Genomic DNA, 18,751 nt, shown 5'->3' with positions numbered 1-18,751 from the left:
AGCTCAGTTTTCTCTGTATTGGTCATCTGCAAATGACTGCAAATATTTGGTTTCTTAAACTCATCACATCATATCTCTTAACTGAAATTATTATGGTGAAGAAGAGAGGTCTAGCTAACCATTTTAAGCAGGAACAAGTAGTGAAAAGGAGAGGTAACTATTTCTGTTCAGGACCGAATGTAAACTTGGAGGTGAATGGTTTTCATATCACTGACACTGACAACTCTAGGAGCTACCTAGTCCCAGTAGAACTTCAGTAAAATACATGAAGTTAAATCAAGTTTTTCATGGTAGTTGTTTTTGATCACATTGTCTTTACTTATTAATTACTATTACTGCACTAACAAGTTAAAAGATGAGGCACCTCTGTGCTGGGATAGCAGAGCTGATTTGTACTCCAGACATTTTAAAATGTTTTTTCAGCTATGTAAGCATGCACTAGGTAAGAATGGAGTGCATATGCTGAACTAGAGCTCTATATGGCACCGATTTACTGGCAAATATGGATCCCATTGGTGTGAAATCTATGCTTATCTTTTACAAAAAGGCTTTGGATCGCTTATTTATGTGTTTATATCCTAAATCTGTATTTGGCGGGGGGGTGGGGGTGGGGGTGGGGGTGGTGGTGCCTGTGTTGAATATTATAACAAAATAGGACCTATCTTTTTCTCCTGAAATAAATGCTTACTCCTTTTTCCGATATAACTTCTGTGGTTGCCTTAGCATTAGTATTTAAAATACCTTGATGTTGCTAAAATATGCTTTAGTACAAATGCTCAGGTGGGCAATTAAGTGTTTGCATTATGAAGGCAATAGGTTCTACAACTAATTATAGTTGTTTAACTTTATGGTGTTTTGATCTAGTCTGTTAAGTCTCCCTCTCTAATGCTAGCTGAAGTAAATAATATTGGAGTTTCAATATGGGAAACAAATGACTCAGCTGAGGGGATTTTTTGTTTACATTGGCACAGAGTGAAGATAGTTCAAGTCCCAAGAGACAACGCCTTTCTCATTCAGTCTTTGACTATACAGCAGCATCACCAACTGCATCACCACCAATGCGACCATGGGAGATGGCATCAAATAGACAGCCTCCTTTGGCTCGGTCCAACCAACATCACTTCTCTGGGGAACGCTGCAGCACACCTGCACGAAGTAGGAGGAGGTAAGTAAGCTATATAAGTTAGGGACCAGTTTCTTATTCTCTCTATTGTCAAGTCAGGGGAAACCTATTTCAGGCAACACTGATTAGTATTTATTATATGATAAATACTCTAATGCATCTTTTGACTTTTTTTTGACTAAATTATAATAAGTGAAACAGAAAACTCTGTATTGAAAATAATTTAACCTCTTGTATCTTCCAATAATTTGTAAGAGTAGAGAGAAATTTGAGAAGAGAATGCTTATTGACTTTTTTTGTTATGAGCTAGCTTATTTCTCTCATTCTGTAGTGGAGAAATAAGCATTTAAAAAATGGGAAGGGGGGAACTGTGGTGGGTTGCCCTTGGCTAACTGCCAGGTGCCCACCAAGCTGCTCTATCACTCAATAGGGCAGGGGGAGAAAAATATGACTAAAAGCTTGTGGGTTGAAATAAGGACAGGGAGATCACTCAGCAACTACAGTCACAGGCAAAACAAACTCAAATTGTGGAAATTAATTTAATTTGTTGTCAATTAAACAGAGTAGGATAATGAGAAATAAGAACAAATCTGAAAATACCCTCCCCCCACCCCTCCTTTCTTCCCAGGCTCAACTTCACTCCTGATTCCTCTACCTCCTCCCCCCGAGCAGCACAGGGCTATGAGGAATGCGGGTTATGGTCAGTTCATAATGCTTCATGTCTGGCGCTCCTTCCACCTCATGCTCTTCCCCTGCTCCACCATGGGGTCCCTCCCACGGGAGACAGTCCTTCATGGACTTTTCCAACGTGGGTCCTGCCCACGGGCTACAGTTCTTCAAGAACTGCTCCAGCATCGGTCCTTTCCACAGGGTCCACAGTTCCTGCCAGCAAACCTGCTCCTGCGTGGGCTCCTCTCCATGGGGTCACAGGTCCTGCCAGGAGCCTGCTCCTGTGTGGGGTCTCTACAGGCTGCAACTTCCTTCAGCGCACATCCACCTGCTGCAGTGTGGGGTGCTCCACAGGCTGCAGGGTGGATATCTGCTCCACCATGGGCCTCAGTGGGCTGCAGGGGGGCAACCTGCCTCACCATGGTCTTCACCACGGGCTGCAGGGGAATCTCTGTTCCCATGCCTGGAGCACCTCCTCCCCCTCCTTCTTCACTGACCTTGGTGTCTGCAGGGTTGTTTCACATATTCTCACTCTTCTCTCCCAGCTGCTGCTGCGCAACATTTTTTACCCTTTCTTAAATATGTTATCACAGAGACGCTACCAACGTCACTGATCGGCTCAGCCTTGGCCAGCCTGGAGCTGGCTAGAACTGGCTCTGTCCAATATGGAGGGAGCTTCTGGCATCTGTTGCATTAAAGGGTAAAGAGGTTTGGCAGATAATAACCCCCCTTGCATTCCAGCTTATCCTCAGATGTCAGAGGGGCTAGGGGTGGCTAGGTTTAATTTCTGAGTGATGTCCAATTCAACGCTATAAGTCTGGTTGCATTCAATATGATGAACTATCACGATGACAGATGCACTTAATAGCATACTGCGCTCTCGGCTTAGCCACATTCAACACACTAGAATTACCAGACTTAGGGAGTTTGGTTGCATTAATGAACTATCACGACTAGATTAATGAGCAGCGCAGTTTATTAAAGCAACAGTACAGGTTCTTTTGAATTGCCAGTGATAAAGACACTGTCTGCAAAGCACATGCAAATAATAATACAGTCGACTACAAGCACACTAAATTATGGAAAAACTCTATAGAGAATTCTAAGTTTCCCAGGGAAGCACTCGGTATAACCGAGGGTTCGATTCTTACCCAATAGGCGTCCCTATGGTGGGGGGGAAGAGAGGTTCAGCCCATCGACTGATCCCAGAAGTGAGCAATGTCCTCCCAACCTGTCTGTGATGGTGTCTTCCTTAATAGTCTTCCTCTTTTTGGGTCTTTTTATCCTATTTTTCCTTTTAGGTGGAGCTTGAGTGACTCTAGTCATACATACCTTTACTTTGGTATGAAGTTCTCTCGCTTTGCTTTTAAAGGTATATGCTAGAAAAAATTCAGAGTGCGTTCTCTGTGGAGGGGTGGTCGCACCTTGGAGGCAGGTAACTTCTGGGATGGAGGTGTGTTTTGGTATTATAATGATATTAAAATGAGCAAAGTTCACCCAAAGGACATGGTGTTACATGTCAGTACCCCAGAACTGGGCACGTGTGATATAAATCAGAAGTAGGGCAGTAGGTTGACAGAACCCCCATTATTTTACCTCCTTGCTTCAGTGGATTCAGTGCAGGGACCTAGAGTTCTTGTTCCTATCGTTCCAGTTCCCTATCCCTGCGATCACAGAGCCTGGCCGCGGCGTCTCTACTCCACTCCACCCTCCGTGTTACTTTTCAGAGTCAGCACACCAAGTTCTACTGGTGTTGCCAACATCTAAAAGTTGCAGGTTATGTTGCTTAGGGAACTACCATGGAACCGATTCTTTACGTGTCCACTGTATTCCACCCTGGAGGTTCACCTTCCCTTGAAGGGGGGGCATCATATCGATAAGTCACCTCCAGCAATCATCCCACAGCATCTTCTCACAGAAGCAGCCCCTCTGCTACCAAAACCTTGCCACATAAATCCCATACAGGAATAAAACCCTATTTGTTGCCAGGTGTCGTGGTTTAACCCCAGCCAGCAACTAAGCACCACGCAGCCGCTCACTCACTCCCCCCCCATCCAGTGGGATGGGGGAGAAAATCAGGAAAAGAAGTAAAACTCCTGGGTTGAGATAAGAATGATTTAATAGAACAGAAAAGAAGAAACTAATAATGATAATGATAACACTAATAAAATGACAACAGTAGTAATAAAAGGATTGAAATGTACAAATGATGCAGGGCAATTGCTCACCACCTGCCGACCGACACCCAGCCAGTCCCCAAGCGGCGAATCCCTGCCCCCCACTTCCCAGTTCCTAAACTAGATGGGACGTCACATGGTATGGAATACACTGTTGGCCAGTTTGGGTCAGGTGCCCTGGCTGGGCATGAGAAGCTGAAAAATCCTTGACTATAGTCTAAACACTACTGAGCAACAACTGAAAACATCAGTGTTATCAACATTCTTCACATACTGAACTCAAAACATAGCACTGTACCAGCTACTAGGAAGACAGTTAACTACATCCCAGCTGAAACCAGGACACCAGGGTGCTATTAAAAGCAATAAGTTCCATATGTAGTGTCATATATGTTCATTGCAATTGCAACTCAGTCCTTGTCTTGCAAACAGCAAAGATGAGGAAGACCTGACTGGAGGATACCATAGCATCATGTGGTTGCTGAGGTGGTTGCTTTGCATATTATAAAGAGTAAATTTTTGTTCTGTTTTTTACTGTGTGGCTCATAAGACTCTATGAATCAGAGCTTTTGGAATAAGCTTCCTTAGTCATGGAATAGTAGAGTTTTAGATGGTTATGTTGAACTGATGTCTGGATAAGAGTGTATAGGAAAGCATAAAAATAAAGATGACCTTTACTTTTCTATTTAGTTATCCAAAGAAAAAGCTTGCAATTCCCCTCCCCACTCTGCAATGTCTCAGAAATGTGTCCAAGTCATCTAATAAAAGTTTAAAGCTCACTGACCTCTGTTTACATTGCAGAAACACTATAGCTTGATTTCTACTAAAATGGAAGTATCTGTGCTTTTTCATGACTGTAAAACATTAGGTGAGGTTGAAAAAATATAATTGCTTCTCCTCTGACTCCATAGATAAAATTTGTCAACCATGATAACAGTGTTAGAAGGAATAGACTTAAACATGCTGGGTTTTGTTTCTTCTTCAAGTCCAGAAATCTGCTTTCAGTCCAAAGCATGAACATGGTATTGGTGTTCGTATGGCTGTCAGACCTAAGAAATAAATTGGTTTGTTGGCTCAAGCTTCTCTTTTCAGAATAACTGCTGTATGTCCTTTATACAGTTCTTTGCAGTGGTGACTCATAAATCTAGTCCACAAGGTGTTTTTATTTAGAAACACTTTGAACTGGGCTGTTCAGAATATGATGCATTTGGCATTTTTGCTTCTCATCTGACCAGCCCACAGACATTTCTGTGCATCCTTCCATTATCATCTCTTGCTGGTGTGTGCCTGAGCTAATCTACCTTCCCAGAATAGGATCATTGGGGGAGCCAGGTTATACACATCCGTGTACATGTTCTGCAGGAGTCTGATTAAGTTTTATAGCACTGATGCTAAACCAGAACTGATAAGCCCTAATGGAACAGAGCTTGACTCTTTAAGGTTGTTCTGAGTCATAGAATCATAGAATGGGTTGGGTTGGAAGTGACCTTAAAGGTCATCTAGTTCAACCCCCCTGCCACAGGCAGGGACATCTTTCACTAGATCAGGTTGCTCAAAGCCCTGTCCAACCTGACCTTGAACACTTCCAGGAAGGGGGCATCCACAACTTCTCTGGTCAACCTGTTCCAGTGTCTCACCACCCTCATAGTAAATAATTTCTTCCTTTTATACAATCAAAATCTGCCCTCTTTTAGTTTAAAACCATTGCCCCTTGTCCTGTCACTACAGGCCCTGGCAAAAAGTCTTTCTCCGTAATTCTTATAAGCACCCTTTAAGTATTGAAAGGCTGCAATCAGGTCTCCCTGGAGCCTTCTCTTCTCCAGGCTGGACAACCCCAACTCTCTCAGCCTTTCTTCATAGGAGAGGTGTTCTAGCCCTCTGACCATTTTTGTGGCCCTCCTCTGGACCCACTCCAACAGGTCCATGTCTTTCTTGCACTGGGGAACCCAGAGCTGGACACAGGACTCCAGGTGGGGTCTCACGAGAGCGGAGTAGAGGGGGAGAATCACCTCCCTCTACCTGCTGGCCACGCTTCTTTTGATGCAGCCCAGGATACAGTTGACTTTCTGGGCTGTGAGTGCACATTGCTGGCTCATGACCAATTATTCATCCACCAGTATCCCCAAGTCCTTCTCTGCAGGGCTGCTCTCAATCCGTTCATCCCCCAGTCTGTACTGATGTTGGGGATTGCCCTGACCCAGGTGCAGGACCTTGCACTTGGCCTTGTTGAACTTCATGAGGCTCACACGGGCCCACTTCTCCAGCCTGTCAAGGTCCCTCAGGTTGGCATCCTTCCCTCTAGCGGATCAACTGCACCACTCAGCTTGGTGTCATCTGCAAACTTGCTGAGGGTGCACTCAATCCCACTGTCTATGTCAGTGATGAAGATATTAAATAGTACTGGCCCCAGTACGGACCCTTGAGGGACACCACTCGTTACTGGTTTCCACTTGGACATTGAGCCATTGACTAGAAGTCTTTGGACGCAGCCATCCAGTCAGTTCCTTATCCATCTAACAGTCCATCCGTCAAACCCATCTCTCTCCAATTTATAGTCCAGAATGTTGTGGGGGACCATATCAAAGGCCTTACAGAAGTCCAGGTAGATGATATCCGTAGCTCCTCCCTTGTCCACCAATGCAGTCACTCCGTTATAGAAGGCCACTAGATTAGTCAGGCACAACTTGCCCTTGGTGAAGCCATGTTGGCTGTCTCTAATCATTTCCCTGTCTTCCACACATTTTGACATATCTTCCAGGAGGATCTGTTCCATGATTTTACTGGGCACAGAGGTGAGGCTGACTGGTCGGTAGCTCCCAGGATCCTCCTTATTACTCTTTTAAAAAATAGGTACATTTTCTTCCTTTTCTGGCCAATGTACCTGTAAAAGCCCTTCTTATTATTCTTTGCATCCCTTGCCAAATTCAGCTCCAGCTGTGCCTTAGCTTTCCTGATCCCATCCCTACATACCCTGGCAGCATCCCTATATTCTTCCCAGGATACATGTCCCTGGTTCCGCCGCCTGTGCTTTTCCTTCTTACACTTTAGTTTGACCAGGAGGTCCTTACTTAGCCATGCTAGTCTCCTGCATTCCTTGCCTGATTTCTTACACATGGGAATTGAGAGCTCTTGCACTCTAAGATAAATGTCCTTAAAGAGCTGCCTGCTCTGTTCAGCTCCCTTGTCCCTGAGGGCAGTTTCCCAGGGGGTCCCATCCACTAATTCCTTAAGCAACTGAAAGTTCACTTTCCTAAAATTCAGGGTCTTGACTTTACTTTTCACCTGGCCCGTATCCCTCCGGATCGTGAATTCCACCACGGCATGATCACTGCGGCCCAGACTGCCACCAATCCAATTAATGTTTGAGTTGGGATTATTCAAAGCAAATTTCCTTATTGTTGCTGCTTATCATGAATTGGTTTCTATTGTGGAGTGATCTTAGACCTCGTGAACTGGATTCTTTTAATTTAAAGCTGAACTGGAAGATGTACTCCAGTTGTAAATGGGCAATCAGTATTTGGGCTAGTTCTAGTTTCCTGAAATGTGTATAGGGTTGATATCGAGTACTCATTGCCAACTGGTTTGCTCTATAGATTCACTACTATTGGTCCACACATCCTGCTAATGTAGACACAGCCTGCATCTTTGCCATGTTTTCAAGTGGATTTCTGTAGGGCCTTTATTATCTGGGGGTTTTTTTCATTATTTGGATTACTGTTTATACTATAAGCTCTTTTGATAAGAGATTTCTGTACCATGCCTAGTAAAATGAGGCCATATTTTCAGTTGGGATTTCCAGATTCATGATAAGCAAATACATATTCCATTAAGAAGATAGCCTTAATAGAGTTTTACATATTACTGCTTATAAGGTCAACCCCAGCCAGCAACTAAGCACCACGCAGCTGCTCACTCACTTCCGCCCCACCCAGTGGGATGGGGCAGAAAATCGGGAAAAGAAGTAAAACTCGTGGGTTGAGATAAGAACGGTTTGATAGAACAGAAAAGAAGAAACTAATAATGATAATGATAACAGTAATAAAGTTACAATAGTACTAATAAAAGGATTGGAATATACAAATGATGCACAGTGCAATTGCTCACCACCCGCCAACCAACACCCAGCTAGTCCCGGAGCAGCTATCCCCCCTGCCCCCATTCCCCCAAGTTTATATACTAGATGTGGCGTCATATGGTATGGAATACCCCGTTGGCCACTTTGGGTCAGCTGCCCTGGCTGTGTCCTGTGCCAACTTCTTGTGCCCCTGCAGCTTTCTCGCTGGCTGGGCATGAGAAGCTGAAAAATCCTTGACTTTAGTCTAAACACTACTGAGCAACAACTGAAAACATCAGTGTTATCAACATTCTTCCCATACTGAACCCAAAACATAGCACCGTACGAGCTACTAGGAAGACAGTTAACCCCATCCCAGCTGAAACCAGGACAGTATCCACCCCTTATTCTATACCATTGATGTCATGCTCAGTTCCCATACCTTCAGTTACATCCCGGTCAATCATCATCACCTTTTCCATCCCTTTGAGACATATGAACAATGATATATATATATATGTGTGTATATGTATACACACACAGAGATATCATTCCTTTAGTTTATGGGTCATGTTCATAAAATGTTCATTGAGTTCATTTAGTTTCCGACTCTGGGCTCCATCTGTCATACCAGTCTTTCTGGGCAGGAGGGATGGTGGATGGTGCAAAGTCCTCTCAGTCAGTAGAGCAGGATTGGGCTTCGGTGCGGTGTGATGAGCAGGTGACATTGGATGCAGCAGGAGGATGGTGTGCACCGTTGGATTGTTGCATGCTGGAGTCAGTTCTGGTTCCATCACTACTGTGCTTTGCTCAGTTTTATCACAGTTCTTTCTTGCTTGTTCTAAGTGATTCTTACTGTAGTACTATGGATATAGCATATAACAATTATAGTAATGTTAACATACAGCAGCAGGGTTATATAGCAACTAATATCATACAGTTTAATTCTGGCTATTCTCACCCAAAATCAGATCCCCTTGAGGCACACATCGGACTTCCCCATCTTCTCGCATCACCCACCAAGTGCACCCAGGCCCTTGAGCAAAAGCAATCCCACGAATGGGTTTACCTTTGCCTGAGGCAGGAGTAACCCAGACTGTCTTCCCTAACATATTTTTCATGTGCACTACAGGGACATTATCCCCTTCTACAGTACATAAAAGTTCTGACTGGGCAGGGCCACCCCGATTGGCAGATCCTCTGGTGTTGACTAACCAGGTGGCTTTTGCTAAATGTGTATCCCAATGTTTCAAAGCTCCACCCCCCATTGCTCTCAGTGTAGTCTTTAACAGTCCATTGTATCGCTCAATTTTCCCAAAGGCTGGTGCTTGATAGGGGATATGATACACCCACTCAATGCCATGCTCTTTGGCCCAGGTGTCTATGAGGTTGTTTTGGAAATGAGTCCCATTGTCTGACTCAATTCTTTCTGGGGTGCCATGTCACCACAAGACCTGCTTTTCAAGGCCCACGATAGTGTTCCGGGCAGTGGCATGGGGTACAGAATATGTTTCCAGCCATCCGGTCGTTGCTTCCACCATTGTCAGCACATAGCACTTGCCTTGGCGACTTTGTGGGAGTTTGATATAGTCAATCTGCCAGGCTTCCCCAAATTTATATTTCAGCCATCGCCCTCCATACCACAGGGGCTTTAACCACTTGGCTTGCTTAATTGCAGCAAATGTTTCACATTCATGGATAACCTGCGCGATAGTGTCCATGGTCAAGTCCACCCCTCGATCACGAGCCCATCTATATGTTGCAACTCTTCCCTGATGGCCTGAGGTATCATGGGCCCACTGAGCCATAAATAGCTCACCCTTATGTTGCCAGTCCAGGTGCACCTGAGACACTTCAATCTTGGCAGCCTGATCCACCTGTTGGTTATTTCGATGTTCTTCAGTGGCCCAACTCTTGGGTACATGAGCATCTACGTGATGTACTTTTACAACCAGATTCTCTAGCCGGGATGCAACATCTTGCCACAGTGTGGCAGCCCAAATGGGTTTACCTCTGTGCTGCCAGTTGCTCAGCTTCCATTGCTGTAACCACCCCCTCAGGGCATTTGCCACCATCCATGAGTCAGTATAGAGATAGAGCACTGGCCACTTTTCTCTTTCAGCAATATCTAACGCTAGCTGGATGGCTTTCACCTCTGCAAACTGACTCGATTCACCTTCTCCTTCAGCAGTCTCTGCAACTTGTCGTGTAGGACTCCATACAGCAGCTTTCCACCTCCGATGCTTTCCCACAATGCATCAGGATCCATCAGGGAACAGGGCATATTGCCTCTCATTTTCTGGCAGTTTATTATACAGCGGGGCCTCTTCAGCCCGTGTCACCTCCTCCTCTGGCGACATTCCAAAATCTTTGCCTTCTGGCCAGTCTGTGATCACTTCCAAAATTCCTGGGAGACTGGGGTTTCCTATGCGAGCCCATTGTGTGATCAGTGCAACCCACTTACCTCATGTGGCATCAGTCGCATGATGTGTAGGGGAGACTTTCCCTTTGAACATCCAGCCCAGCACTGGCAGTCAGGGTGCTAAGAGGAGCTGTGTCTCAGTACCAACCACTTCTGAGGCAGCTCGAACTCCTTCATATGCTGCCAAAATCTCTTTTTCAGTTGGAGTATAGCGAGCCTCGGATCCTTGATATCCTCGACTCCAGAACCCCAGGGGTCGGCCTCGGGTCTCCCCAGGTGCTTTCTGCCAGAGGCTCCAGGTAGGGCCATTCTCCCCAGCTGCAGTGTACAGCACATTTTTAACATCTGGTCCTGTCCGGACTGGTCCAAGGGCTACTGCATGAACAATCTCCCGTTTAATTTGTTCAAAGGCTTGTTGTTGCTCAGGGCCCCATTTCAAATCATTCTTCTTCTGGGTCTTTTGATAGAGAGGGCTTACAATCAGACTGTAATTTGGAATATGCATTCTCCAAAAGCCCACAACACCTAAGAAAGCCTGTGTTTCCTTTTTATTAGTCGGTGGAGACATAGCTGCTATTTTATTAATCACGTCCATTGGGATCTGATGACGTCCATCTGTTGCGGAGGATCCACAGGGGACATCACACACAGACCAATGTGATCAAGTGAAGCCCATTTACTACAACTTTTAGCACAGTTATATACCTTATGCGCTTGTGCACGCACCTTATACAATACTCTAATTGGTACAATACCCCGTTTCACGCAACGCTATCTTATCCTCTATTGGCTGTGCAAGCTTCTTCACGAGGTGTCCAGCAGTTACTTATCTCATTCTTCGGCATCCAGGAGTTGTTTGTCAGGCTCTTCTTATCTTCCTTTTTCCCAGCGTACAAGGACACAGCGTCCTTGTCTGCTCCAGCACTTTGTAAACTTATGCTTCATTCCCAGCTAAAGGCTGGATTGCTCACATGCCCTCGCCCAGCCAAGAAACCCTCCACATCCATCTTGCCATTTTATTCCTAAAAACTGGATCTCCTGTGCAGGTCCCTTGACCTTACTTTCTCTTATGGCAAAACCGGCTTTCAGAAGGATTTGGATTATTTTCTTCCCTTTCTCAAAGACTTCTACCGTGTCACCCCATACAATGATGTCATCAATGTATTGCAGGTGTTCCGGAGCTTCACCTTTTTCCAGTGCAGTCTGGATTAGTCCATGGCAAATGGTGGGGCTGTGTTTCCACCCCTGGGGCAATCGATTCCAAGTATACTGGACACCCCTCCAACTAAAGGCAAATTGTGGACGACGCTCTGCTGCCAGAGGGATTGAGAAAAACGCATTAGCAGTGTTAATTGTGGCATACCACTTGGCTGCCTTTGACTGTAGTTCGTATTGAAGTTCCAGCATATCTGGAACGGCAGCACTCAGCGGTGGTGTAACTTCATTCAGGCCGCGATAGTCAACTGTTAGTCTCCACTCCTCATTAGACTTCCGCACTGGCCATATGGGACTATTAAAGGGTGAGCGAGTTTTGCTGATCACTCCTTGGCTCTCCGGTTGGCAAATCAACTTGTGGATGGGAATCAGAGAGTCTCAGTTGGTGCGATATTGCCACCGGTGCACCGTCGTGGTAGCAATTGGCATTTGTTGTTCTTCAACCCTCAGCAACCCCACAATCGAAGGGTCTTGAGAGAGACCAGGCAGGGTAGACAGCTGTTCAGTGCCCTCCGTCTCCAAGGCAGCTATACCAAAAGCCCATTGATACCCCTTCGGGTCCTTAAAATACCCCCTCCGGAGGTAGTCTATGCCAAGGATACACGGAGCCTCTGGACCAGTCACAATGGAGTGTTTCTGCCATTCATTTCCAGTTAGGCTTACTTCAGCCTCCAATACAGTTAACTCTTGGGATCCCCCTGTCACACCAGAAATACAAATGGATTCTGTCCCTTTATAACTTGATGGCATTAGAGTGCACTGTGCGCCGGTGTCTACTAGAGCCTTATACTCCTGTGGGTCTGACGTGCCAGGCCATCGAATCCACACAGTCCAATAGACCCAGTTATCCTTTTCCTCCACCTAGCTGGAGGCAGGGCCCCTCTAATTCTGGTCAGAGTATTCAGTATTCACTTCTCGTAAAATTGGCTCAGAAGCCCCTTCAAGAGTATCAGAAATAAGATCAGCCCTTCTACTCTGTTTGGAAACTGGAGCGGCATTTTTCCTAGTAGAATCCCCTTTTGTGGTGGTTTTTCCTCACAACTCACGTACCCGTGCATTTAGGACTGAGGTAGGTTTTCCATCCCATTTCCTCATGTCCTCTCCCTGATCACATAGGTAAAACCACAGGGCACCTCGTGGTGCGTACCTTCTATATTCTGTCTCTCAGGCAGAGGAACGCTCACTCCTAATAGCTGAGACATTGGTCCTTACAGGTGAGGAGTAGGACATATCCTCTTTGATTTGCTGGACATCCTGGGACAGCTTCTCCACAGCCGAAATGCAGGCTTGTAGGGAGGAGGAGAGATTTTCTTTGTATTGACGGAGTTGGCGAGCCACTTCATCCACTGTCGGTGCCTCTTCATCTTTCCAGGTCATTATTGCCAGTGAGTTGGCATAGGACGATAGCGCGCTCCATACAAACTTCCGCCACATGGGTCGTGTGCATTGGACTTCGTCTGGATCTTTGGGTAATTGGGGGTTGTCTGGGTCATGATGAATTGTCTCTAGCATGGCTAATTCCCTCAGATATTGGATACCTCTTTCCATGGTGGTCCACTTGCTTAACTGACATATAACATCTTCCTTAAAGGGGTACCTTTCCTTCACACTTAACAGGAGTCGCCTCCAGAGGCTAATGGCTTGTGTCCCTTTTCCAATTGCTTTGTCAATGCCACCTTCCCTGGCAAGCGATCCCAGCTGCTTGGCTTCCCTACCTTCTAATTCCAAGCTATTAGCCCCATTGTCCCAGCATCGGAGCAGCCAGGTGATAATATGCTCACCTATACGACAGAGGAAATCTTTTCACATATCCCGCAGCTCACTCAAGGATAGGGATCGTGTGATTACCTCTGGTTCTGCCTCTTCCCGTGATGACCCTGGTTCACCTTCATCCTTCGCTAAGCGAACTGATTTTTTTGTATGTTTCTTCTTCTGTATGGGGGCAACTGATACTGGTGCAGGTTAGTCCGCTGGTTCAGTTGCAGTATCACTCGCCGGGTTTTGGATAACCGCAGTGTCTGTCGCTGAGGTTTGGGTAGCAGCAGTGCTAATCGCTGGGGCTGGAGGGGCTGCAGTGCCTGTTGCTGAGGTTTGGGTAGCCACAGTGCTCGTCGCTGGGGCTGGAAGGGTCGTGGTGCCTGTTGCCAAGGTCTGGGTGGCCACAATGCTCGTTGCCGGGGTTTGGGTGGCCGCGGTGCTCATCGTGTTGTTGTTAGGTCCAGAGACTTTCTCTTCCCCTTGAGGGTACTGAGTGGTGTCGAACAGGGCTCGATAGGCCTGGGCCAGGCCCCAGCACGTTGCAGTGATTTGTATCTCTCTGGAACTGCCGGGGTGACAGCATACCTTTTCCAAATATTTTACTAGTTCTTCTGGATCCTGCACTTGTTCAGGGGTGAATTTCCAAAACATTGGAGGTGTCCACTGTTCTAGCCACTTGCCCATACTACCCCACACACCCTGCCACTCATAATTATCCAGCCTTGGGGCAGATCTCTGGGTGATCTTCCTAAATAGTTGTTTAACCTTAAACGAGAGCTGAACCACATTCAGAAGCATGCTAATTCCTAGCAGTAAGGCTAGGACCGTGCTGGTCCCAACATCCCAAGGATATTCAAATTTTTCAAAATTCTCAAAAACACCATTGTAACTGGACTGAAGGATAAACGGGAGGGGAAGAAAGGTACCACACCCACAGATTGGCACTCCGAGGCAGAAAGGTAAATGGTGTAATTATTAATAGTTTCCCACAGATGGCTCCCAAAGTGTAGAGGTGACAATGCTGAGTGCAAATACCGGATTAATCCCACAACCGATAACTTTATCACACATTAAACCAGTGTTACACAATACATCAAAGTGAAAACCTTAATCCACCTCCCACGGATGATAAGCAGCAGAAAAGGGACTACAAAGAGCAAGCGAGGTGATACATAACAGAACTTTAAAAACCAGAGCAACAACTCTAAGAACACATAAATCAACATAGTGACCAGCGACTATTAGACCAATGTAACGAATGCTTCGAACAAATTTGTTTTAACAAGCTCTGGTCAGGTTTGTCATTATCTCAACCCTTCGTGCCCCACATTGGGCGCCAAAAAGGACTGTCGTGGTTTAACCCCAGCCAGCAACTAAGCACCACGCAGCCGCTCGCTCACTCCCCCCCATCCAGTGGGATGGGGGAGAAAATCGGGAAAAAGAAGTAAAACTCGTGGGTTGAGATAAGAACGGTTTAATAGAACAGAAAAGAAGAAACTAATAATGATAACACTAATAAAATGACAATAGTACTAATAAAAGGATTGGAATATACAAACGATGCATAGTGCAATTACTCATCACCCGCTGATCAATGCCCAGTTAGTCCCCGAGCAGCGATCCCCCCACCCCTCCAGTTCCTATACTAGATGTGACGTCACATGGTATGGAATATCCCTTTGGCCACTTTGGGTCAGCTGCCCTGGCTGTGTCCCCTCCCAACTTCTTGTGCCCCTCCAGCCTTCTTGCTGGCTGGGCAGGAGAAGCTGAACAATCCTTGACTTTAGACTAAACACTACTGAGCAACAGGTGAAAAAAACATCAGTGTGTTATCAACATTCTTCTCATACCTAGCTCAAAAACATAGCACTATACCAGCTCCTAGGAAGACAATTAACTCTATCCCAGCTGAAACCAGGAGAGCTATGAACAACTTTCTAGCTAGAAATACAAAGCACAGCACTATGAGAGCTGCTATGGGGAAAGTTAACTCCATCCCAGCCAGACCCAATACCATGATGCACGCATACGGTGACTCACCGGATTCCCAATAGCAAACACATGATTATAAGTGATGCCATGGCTCTAGTGAACTGCTAGAAACATTTAGTGTGCAGGTCATCTGGGAGCAACAGCCAATCATGTAAATGCCTTTTGAATGGGGGTGAGAGTCCTGCCACTCCTTGGCTCCACCAATTGGCAGTGTGATTTGAGAGATTCAAACTTTACATGGAATGTGGGCGGGACCCTGCTTACACTTCCAATGACAGGGGGCAGGATGTCGGCAGTCTGTCTAGGCATGTGATAACGACCAAGTGGCAGGGTGTCACAGGTTGATGGAGGTATTCTTCTCCTCTACTCAGCATTGGTGAGGCCACACGTGGAGTCCTATGTCTAGTTCTGGGCTCCACAGTACGAGAGACATGGATATTCTGGAGAGTTCAAAGAAGGGCCACAAGGATGGTTTTAAAGGAGTGGAGCATCTCTCCTATGAGGAAAGGCTGAGAGAGCTGGAACTGTTTAGCCTGGAGAAGAGAAGGCTCGGGGGGCATCTTATCAATGTATATAAATATCTGAAGGGAGGCTGCAAGGAGGACTGAATCAGGCTCTTTTCAGTGGTGTCCAGTGAGAAGACAAGAGGCAGTGAGCATAAAGTGAAATACAGGAGGTTCCATCTGAACATCAGGAAACTTTTTTACTGTGAGGGTGACTGAGCACTGGATCCGGTTGCCCAGAGAGATTGTGGAGTCTCCCTCCCTGGAGATATTCAAAAGCCATCTGGACATGGTCCTGGGCAACCAGCTCCTGATAGCCCTGCTTGAGCAGGGTGGGGTTGACTAGATGACCTCCAGAGGACCCTTTCAACCTCAACTATTCTATGATTCTGTGAATCAAGTGCTCAAATGTTTTTTTAACAAGTTTTGTGAAGGTAATATTTCTATAAAAATGCTTCTGGTTTCGTCTCTTGTATTAAACTATGCTCAAGCACTCATGCTGAAATAAGCATCTATGCTAGGGCTTTCAGAAATTTTCTGAATGAGAGATTGTATGACAAACTAACATACCTAGCCTAGCAAAACTTTCCAGTGTAAAAATATCCTTACTATTGAGTTCTTTGTGCTTCTAGTTATAAGTGCCACAAACCTTTCTTAATGTGATCTTTCATCTTTTTATGTGTTTTTAGTCCTCCTGTTCGCCGTCAGAGAGCAAGAAGGGATCGTCTGTCTCGACACAATTCTGTTAACCAAGATGAAAACTATCATCATCTCTCCTATGGACAGCAGCAAACAATAGAAGAGCCCCAAGCCTTTAACCCTCCAAATATATCCCATCATATGTTGCACCCAGCTGCTCACCCGCCACAGCAGAACACAGTGATGGTTGACATTCATGATCCGGTAAGAGTGTGTTGAGAACATGGATGCAAATGTCTTAAATTCTGTGTGTTCCGCTCTGAAGAGAGCAAATGAGTGAACTCTCCTCGACAAATTAGTTGGCAATGGAGGTCACATAACACTAACTCCTATTAGTCCTCTTGTAGAGCGTTTTTTTTTTTCTTTTTTTCTTCTGAGTAGTATCAGTGTATAGAGAGCTGCAGTGAAAACATTGATACATTTGTTACTTAAGAAAAAAAAAAATCTAGACTCTAATAGACAAGTGTGAAAGTCAACAGTCTGTCCATGTGTATTGGCACAGTTCTGAAGATCTCTGCATCCTACCTTTGAAATGTGACTCTTCTGCTTCTGAAGTTAATTTAGTTTAAGATATGCTATGGTAATAATGTATTTTACTTCACTGCATATGAATTACCTCTCCTTAGCTTAAAGTGCTTTACACAGCTTAAATATATTCTTTAAAAAAAGAATTCACAATGCATATAATTGACTGCCTATATAACAGCAAAACTCATAATGATTCGACTTGATGATCTTAAAGGTCTTTTCCAACCTAAATAATTCTATGAACTCATGATAATATCATTTCATCACTAAATTACTCATTCTAGCCTCAACCAGCTCCTTAAAAGGCATGAGAAAATGACATTTGCAGCTAGTCCAGAAAAATAAGTTAGATCTTCCCTGAGACAGGAAGAGGAGTAGGATTCCATAATAGAGGCTCTTTAAAGGAAATTGTCCTCTTGATATAGCCTTTTCTTGTTCAAATCAGTAGAATGCAGCCCAAGGGTGTTTCTTGCTATGCAGTTACATTCATTAACTGGGGACAGAACTAGTCATTCTAGTGCGGTGTACATAGGGGTTTCCTGAACTGGGCAAACCTCAGGGGGTGCCGAGAGACCTGCCAGGAGCCTGCAGCTTGTGTGACAGTGGCTGATGAGACCTGGGCAGGGCCAGGAGCAACGGCAGGAGATTTAAATGCGGTGTAACCAAAACTAGCACTCAGTCGCTGAGGCAAGCAGCTCCAGTGCTGGCATGATCCACAGCAGAGTGCTCTAGCATGCTATACAAGGGGGTTTCCTGAACCAGGAAAACCTCAGGGGGAGCCAAGAGACACGACAGGAGCCCACAGCTCGTGCGACAGCTGCTGATGAGACCTGGGTGGGGCCAGGAGCAACGATGGCCAAGCCCAGGCCCAGGGTATAAAAGAAGCCCCTAGGGAGCAGTAGCAACCAGGGTGGGCAAACAGGGCATGGTGTGTCAGCGAGGGCATGGCACAGCAGTTCGCGTGGCAGTTCATACAGAAGGGTGTGCAGGAAGGGCGCTGTAGCTCTGCCAGCTTGACCAGGGAGAAATGGTATCTACCCAGCAGAAGGCCATGGCCTCTCTAAACTCTGCACCCACCACGACTAATGCAGCTTCCCAGACAGAGCTCCGATGGGAACATGCTTCCACCCAGGCGTCAGGCTGCAGGGTATGCCCTACTCTTAGGCCATTACTGGACAGCAGTAGTGAGTACACCTGTGGGAGGTGCGCCCAGGTAGATGAACTCCTCCACTTAGTGACAGAGCTCCAGGAGGAGGTGAGTAGGTTGAGGAGTATCAGGAAGTCTGAGAGATAGACTGACTACTGGAATCACACCCTACCTTCCCTGGGACAGGCCTGTCAGGCAGACAGGACACATGATACGGAGGATTCCCTATCCTCTCTCCACCTGACTGAACATGGTGACTTAAGGGATGGGGGCAATGGCGACAAGTTCCTGCCCAGTACAGCAGGTGCATCTCCTCTGTGACTACCCCACCTTCCCCAGTGCCCTTGCATAATAGGTAGGAGGCTCTGCAAGTGCAACCGAACAATGATGAGCACGATAGTTCATCTAGATTGGAGGTGTCGCCAAGGTTAAGTCGGCCTGTGTCAAAACTGCTTCCATAAAGA

General features: G+C 45.9%; 1 protein-coding gene across 1 annotated transcript in view; it reads left to right on the top strand.

The window, feature by feature from the left end:
- The window catches only part of LOC138683547 (E3 ubiquitin-protein ligase RNF38-like), a 93,436-nt gene that overhangs the window by 15,506 nt on the left and 59,179 nt on the right, over positions 1-18,751 (top strand). The window contains exons 2-3 of the mRNA XM_069775534.1: positions 972-1,165; positions 16,603-16,816. Coding sequence (XP_069631635.1) covers positions 1,059-1,165; positions 16,603-16,816 — 321 coding nt within the window. The 5' untranslated portion in view covers positions 972-1,058. The remainder of the gene's footprint in view (positions 1-971; positions 1,166-16,602; positions 16,817-18,751) is intronic.

This window comes from Haliaeetus albicilla, chromosome W (genome assembly GCF_947461875.1).
Source record: "Haliaeetus albicilla chromosome W, bHalAlb1.1, whole genome shotgun sequence".
In the NCBI taxonomy this organism is placed as follows: Eukaryota; Metazoa; Chordata; class Aves; order Accipitriformes; family Accipitridae; genus Haliaeetus; species Haliaeetus albicilla.
This window is presented reverse-complemented; position numbering and strand designations above follow the sequence as displayed.